Source organism: Apostichopus japonicus, chromosome 22 (genome assembly GCF_037975245.1).
Source record: "Apostichopus japonicus isolate 1M-3 chromosome 22, ASM3797524v1, whole genome shotgun sequence".
Classification (NCBI taxonomy): Eukaryota; Metazoa; Echinodermata; class Holothuroidea; order Aspidochirotida; family Stichopodidae; genus Apostichopus; species Apostichopus japonicus.
The window spans coordinates 10,046,909-10,054,478 of NC_092582.1; the positions used below are offsets into that span (position 1 = coordinate 10,046,909).

Here is a 7,570-nt window from a genome sequence, read left to right on the forward strand (position 1 = left end):
GCTTGTTAGTTTGGTAGAAATTTTGTTCATAAATTTCTGTAGCGAGAGTTACTATTTCTCATCAGCTCTAAGTTATCAGCTACATATACGACCACCGAATACTTGTTTTTGTAAGATTGCAGACAAACACAGTATCGGGCGTGGTTACAGGCCTATAGTACATATTTGCACCAGTATTACTATATATCCCCAGCATGAAATCACTTCCGCATTACAAAAGTACAAACCAAGCCATATTTTAAATAATAATCCAAAGTTGATCAATATTGTTGTCGACACTAATGAAGAGTAAAAGTAAATGCAAATGTTTTTATATTTTAAATATAAAAATAGACCTTAAGTAATAAGAATTAAATACAATTTACCATGTTTGTAACTTAAGTTGTGTTTAGTTTCATGTTATACTCGTCGCTTGGTGATGAAACTGTTCACAAAGAATAATAACTAGAATATACCGGTACTCGAGTATACTACTACGGTACTCGGGCTCTTACAATGCGTGAAAAACCGGACGCAGAAATGGGTTTCACTTCCTCAATTTACGAGTGAAATGATTTCATCGTTTGTATCCTTGATGTTGTTATTGTGCAAATGTATACACATATATGGAATAAACGAAAAGTCTGTCTGCAGTACGGGTTCCACCGTGACGTTTTCACACAAATATTCGTTTCAATCCAGCATTGACATTTATAGGGACAAACATTGCAACATATATTAACATAAGTACCCAGTTTAAATCACTCATACGTATTCACATAACTATCTTAAATGAATTCGAAATTAAGAAGAAAAAATGGGAAAAGGAAGCGAAGCAACTCATCCTATAACAGAAGCTACAGTAAGTTTGACATAAGTTAAATGACCCAATTCAGCAATCAAAGGACTTGATAGAAACATACCAAGGTTTTTTTTAAATTCAATTGAATGAAAATCGTTTGATGGATTTGCATTAAAAGCATTCGTGTAAATAACAAAATTCTCGCATCGTTAAGTGGTTTCTCTTTTTCTTATCTTTGTTTTGTCAAAACGACGTCATAACTTCCGCCAATGTGATATTTTATTTTAATCCTTAGAATGATGAGAGTGGACAAATATAGCATTTTCATTCCGCTGACTTGACACGAAAGAAGCAAGTTCTATAAACGGCCTGAATTTCTGCTTTCTACTTTTTCATATATTGCATTTATTCGCGAGCAAAGACATAATTGAGGCAAATTTGACACTGTCTCGCTTCTAAAGTAAATAATGATACATTAGAATTAACTACTTACACTGTTTAGAAGACGAATGCGATGGAAGTGATCACATATTACAACATTTCTACCGCTCAGTCAACTTCACCCCCCGATAACTCACCTCCAGTCTCAACCGTCAGTCTTTTCGTCACTGCTGTGCTAGGTGTTCTCACATTTTCGGCGAATGCCGTCGTCATCGCTATATTTCTAAAGCGACGTTTCGTCCAAAAAGTACATGTGAATATATATCCTTCTATCTTGCACTCGCAGATATCTCGGTAGGAGTTTCACTTTTTCTAATGACATTTGTTTGAAGAGTTCTGAACTCTCCAGAACTGCCAAAAGTGGTCTGTGACCTATGGTTACTGACAAGACTCTTTTCGGTATCTACGTCTGGCTTAATCATGATCCTGCTAAGCTACGACCGTTATAAGTTTGTACAGAATCCGCCTAAATAATATTTGAAGACGATATGTAACACTCACAAGCTCATCTTAACAGCCACATTTGTATCTCTAGCGTTTGAGTCTATTATATATATATGATCGATTCGCTCTTTATATCGTCGGAAACGGTCTACAGATTAGAAACACAGGGTCAACCCACTAGGTCTGGTGTATTTGATCTATTCTGCGTTGAGTATTATAGTGTTTTTACTATAACGATGCTGATGGTTAACGTCGCTTTCGTTTGGCAGTTTGTGAGAAGAATTCGGGAGTTACTAGAAATGACACAATACGACCATGATACGTCTTTACGAAACCATAACAATATTAATATGAGGACTAATAAGTTAGGTTGTGATCAAAGCACTACCGTGGCACAGCTGGTCGACAATGAAACTGTTTCCATCAGTGAAACACTGAGACAAAGTTTAGATGGGATAACCGAACAGAAACATCATGACAAAAAAGATGACGTGACTAACATTAAGGAGAACCGTCAAATCTCTTGGTGTCTCGGGAAATGACGTTGTCATGTCAACAGAGAACACTGATATGCAGCGTAGTACAATGATGAAAAATGGAACAATTTCTTCTGTAAATTATTCGTCTTCGGTTGGTTTCGATTTGAAAACAAAGCATAACAACCGAGGCAGTAAAATATCATTAAATCGAAAGCAAATATCTACCAGACAATTGACGCAGCTCGAAAGGATAGCCTTTACACTGGCAACGTATGTCATTGTGTTTGCTATATCTTAGATTCCTTATACAGTGGCAACCTGCTTGCCTTTGTTTGGGGTACCTGTTTTTGGAACGTATTACAACACAGCCATTTTTTGTTGTCATCAAACTCCCTCATCAACCTTTCCTATATTTTATTTTACGTTACAACAATGATGGATTGCGTTAAAGTGTGCATTTGCAACTGTGAGACAAAATGACAAAAGCAATTACTGACTTGAGTAGTGCGTGACACACTCTTTGATCACACTGATACACATTACCTTTGACCATGACATCAAAACTGTTAACTCCACCGCAAGTTATTTTATGTTAAGGTTTGGAACACCTCCCCAACTTAGACACAAAAACCCAGCCGTTCGGTGCCGCATGGGGTTTGAGGTGTTCAGCAATTTGAATACAATTTTGGTACAAATTGTCGATAGAGTACAATATATCATCCCTTGCAGTACATGCAGGGATGAAATAATGACTGTAAACCACTTAGCGATCTAAGATTTTTCTCATTATCTATTATACTTTGTTTGAATTGAAAGTGTGCGTGTGATTACCACTTAGAAAAAACAGAAATGCACTAAGTGAAGTGCACAATTAAATGGACGTGATCATCGATTGGCTACGTTCGAAGATCACTGAAGAAACGCCCTTACAATTTAGAGAAATTCCTTTTAGATAGCTATGTTTATACGTTTTCTTCATTTACAAGTTTTGATGCATATTTATGCTACCCAAAGGGATCGTGCATCGAGATACGTAACTTATGTAACCATGCGCAACCACCTGATTTAAAATATATATCTACACTTTAATTTTTTTCTCATTTGAAATGTTTTTCTCTAAAGCAACCGTGGGTCCTAAAAAACCTTATCCATACGAAATGAGACTATATTTTCACTGGATTGAAATCTAAGAGATGGATCAGGGGTGAGGAAGGAGGGCTGGGGTATAGGAGGGCGGGAAAGGAAATAATGGGGGATTTCTGAAGATAAACCAGTAACCAATAGGCAATACTTATAGATATATGTCGAGGTTTTTAATCAATGTAGTAAGACATGTGAAGGAAAACTTTGAACTTTGTGACTCGAATCATACGTATATATTCTAATCCAAATAACATTAGACCAAATGAAAGTATCTTGCTTTTCATTGAAAAATAAAACGAATATTTTGCTACGTTTCGTCGGGTACAAAGATCACATAGATATTAACGTGATAGGGAAATGACGAATTTCGGCTAGCGAGACCAGAGTGATCAAACAGCAAAGAAATAAAACTTGAAAATTTCTAACCTTTGAAAGTAATACCACGCCACGTAAGCAATCAAAATACGGTTGATTAAGGAACTAAGAAAATTAAAACCGAGTGATTTATAAGACAAATGGACACATAGATGGATTGGTATATCGCAAGTATAAAATAAGATAACCTTATAAAATAAAAGCAAAGAATTGTCATGAATGTGAGACATTGAACATTGAATCTATTTAACTTCTCTTTCTATTCCTTTCCATTCTCTATGCTTCTTTTTGTTCACTAAGTTCTATTTTTTTTTTAAATGTTTTCCCCGACCCCCATTGGTCACCTATACTTTAATAAATACAAACAAATACTGCTATATTGAAACTAAGAATACAGTTGTTTACAGATGATTTACATATGATTTTAAACAACATAGAAACAATTAAACATAATATTTACATATAATATGTAAATATATATAAATATTAATATATAACATTAATGGAACATGACTCACAATCAATTGTCCTGCAAATTCCTGCAATTCTCAAATAAAACTAAATTCCTTTAACAAAGTAAGCAGGTGATTGTCACTTACATTTCAACCAATAACTGAATAACAAAAATGCTATTGTATAAAGTATTTCAGATAGTATCGAAAACAATTCCGCTTCTTTTAAAGCAACAAGGTGCTGATACATTGCTAACAAGCTAACCAGTTTTCCACACCCTCACTAGAAAATATCCATAGCGAATGTTATTCTTTGTGAAGAATATATGCGACGGCAGTGTGTTCCTTTTGTTCATGGAAATGCACGTTCTCTAGGATATATCCTTGTATCTATAGGACATATCCTTGTAACTAAACCTAACTGTGAGTATATTTTGAACAAACCCGTAATCATAATCATTATTCAAAACATAATAATATTACAAACGTAATTTAGAAATGTGTTACATATTCAAGTGATACGATGACATAATGAAGCAGTGCAGTTAACCATAACCAATGATTCTATGGCCGGTTGACATTGTATAACCAAACAAGAACCGAACCTGGTTAAACCTGCGATAGGACAGAAACCGAACGGTTTGTTTTGTTTCATGTATAGTTAAACCTTTTACCAGAACAACAGTTAATATCACCGAATCTTGCAAATACACCATACAGAAGAGGGTTAAGCACAGAGTTAAATAGCAATATGAATGACGTAATCGTCAAAAGTGAATCCGGCACTGGTATACCACACAAAGGGAGTGACGAGACGATCCTGAAAGGTAACCAGCAGAATAGGAAAACTCCCACGTAGGTGGCTAACTTCTGAGCAATTCTGCGAAGTTGATCATTTTCCTTTTTTCTGGCCGCCTCATATACAGAGTTATCTTCTTTCTTAATTCTCTTATCCTTCTTTGAATATTGTTCGGTCATATCCCCAATTGGATTACGAGAATCAATGTCTCCTAACGTCTCTATTTCTGAATCTTTCTCATTTCGCACCAACACATGATTCGCATTAGCAACTCGGACAACATGTTCTGGTGTCCATACAGGCAGCTGGGAAGCAACAGTGTCCTTTTGCGCTTCTCCAGTCTGTTTCTCCAATTTAATTTCGAACTGTTCTTCAAACGTTATCCGGTTTGTGTTAATTCGATGTTCAGGGTCATTAGGTATATATTGTTGCCTTTTGGGTGGTCTTCTTTCTTCCAGTTGCGTATTTGATATATTGTGCAATTTATAGACAAGTTTCCAATAAAATCCAGCGTTAATCACAACTAATATCAAGAAAGGTATGACGAACTCGATAATGTTGAGAATGACGAGATAAATGGTCTCGTTGACTACTACGGGAATGCAAAGTCTTATAGAAGTAGCATCGCCATGTTGGTCATCAAAGTGCAACGATAGGAAGTAAGTTGCCGCACAATAAGTGCAGCAAATGCTGCTAGTTATGAGAACTATACGGTGGATGCGACCAGTCGTTTGTATCAAGTGATATTTCAATGGGCTGGTAACAAGTTGAAGTCTATCGTAACTTAGTAAAACAATCACTAACGAAGCATACAAAATAGCAAAATGTTTGATTATAGACCAGATATGGCAAACGCTGTATGGTAACTCAGGATAAAACAGAAAAACCCATAGAGTAGAAAAGAAAATTAAAAAACTTCCGACAAAAAAGTCAGCAACCGCTAAATAAAAAGCGTAAACATTGCCACTTTTATCACGTATGTCTTTGCTCCGAATGTATGTAAAAATGACGTATAGATTCATTAACATAACAACTATACCAAGAACACCGTAGAGAAGTAACGAAAATTGAAAGTTTACATTCGGAGGGACAGAACTAGTCAGAGAAATGTTTACATTCGCCTCAGTTACGTTGCTATGTTCGATTACTTGAGATATACCGATGTTCGCCATGACTAGTTTCACTAAATATAGTTTCTTCGGCAAAAATTTCACTTAACAATCAAAGCGTCCGTCGGTGATTGAAACTTCACTCAAATATCCACCTCTTCGCTTACAACCATCCATGATAAGAAGATGTTCTTGTTTAGGAAGGACAAGCCAAGAAAATATGTTCATTTGTTGATGGAAAATGCATTCGCGATCTAATATTAATGTTATGCCTTATCGTGACAATAATGGGGTGATTCACCATAGCATGAATGGTAACATATACACCGACCATGGAAGTGAATGAATAACGCTCATATATAGATGATGACGTCAACATGACGATCCTGTAAATGATGTTCATTAATTATTGCATCATGAATAGTAATAACAATAACAACACTTTCCATCGAAAAATATTCTGTTAACGGTAACATAACACGATTTCAACATTCAACATACTTCTTTTCTTATCTCGTGTTTCTTATTTCTTTGCTTCTTAATCAGAATTAGTTTTAATACCTCACCACCGTACCTCATCTGAAATTAGTCGTGCAAATGAAAACATTGTCCACTTTCGGTTTACGAGTCCAATTCAAGTTTAATTTAAACATATAGGTCTTCATAATACAAACCTTAAATATGCGAAGAGTTAAGACTGGTCTCTATTGACTTTTTTTCCCATTTTAAATCGGGTATCGGTGTTTCTGAACCGTCGTTTTATATTAAAGTTGTTAGATTAATATTGGTTACATATACCGTGGTGGCACTATGGCATACGGAACGAGAATAGCGAAGAGTAATTCAGCCGTACCCAATCATCGTTTCCTCCTTACCAACCCAATAGTTTGAAGAAAAAAAAACACACATTATAGTCAATAAGACAAAGATAAACATGTTATTATAACGATCCAGCTTTGGCAACACAAACTTGTGCAGACATATATGTGCTCATATCCTCAACTAAATTAACCGAAGAATAACTTTTCTATGTCGTGTTACCAACATGCACAGATGTTAAAATTAATTCCGATGAAGGAATCCAACAATCCAGAGCAGTGAGTGAGACATTTAATGAGCTAATACACTGTGCGGAGGCAGCTCTAAAAAAGTACTCAGTTATTTGGCGCATTCTATTAACGACATGCGCAAACTGGAATCGTATGTTATACTGCAAAGAAATTAACACTTTTATCATAGAGCTAGAAATCCACTTTTTGAGTGTGTCAAGGATGTTCAATCCTTACAGAAGTGGCTGTCAATCATATGAAAGAGTAACTTTAAATACTTTCAGTACTGTATTAAGTGAATGCTTTCACTCTTTAAGGGATGAATATATAGTTGTGGTCAAATGAGAGCGTGTTGGTCAGGTGGTTAAGGCAGTTGACTTGTGATCTTGCAGGTCCGATTAGTGGCCAGATCTTTACGCTGTGTCCTTGACAAGGCTCTATATCTCCGTTGCCGCTCTTCACACAGGTGTATGAATAAGGACCTGTCAGTTGGGCGCT

At 35.9% G+C, this 7,570-nt stretch overlaps 1 protein-coding gene across 1 annotated transcript; it reads right to left on the reverse strand.

The window, feature by feature from the left end:
- Window positions 1-3,561: 3,561 nt before the first annotated feature.
- LOC139964017 (histamine H4 receptor-like) lies at window positions 3,562-7,297 on the reverse strand. Its single transcript, XM_071965315.1, has one exon. It carries the CDS (start codon window positions 6,084-6,086, stop codon window positions 4,767-4,769), a length of 1,320 nt encoding a protein of 439 aa, XP_071821416.1. The 5' UTR covers window positions 6,087-7,297; the 3' UTR covers window positions 3,562-4,766.
- Between the last annotated feature and the right edge of the window lie 273 nt (window positions 7,298-7,570).

Excerpts from the sequence above, each read along its gene's own strand:
- LOC139964017 (XM_071965315.1), bottom strand. The coding sequence starts at position 6,086 with ATGGCGAACATCGGTATATCTCAAGTAATCGAACATAGCAACGTAACT.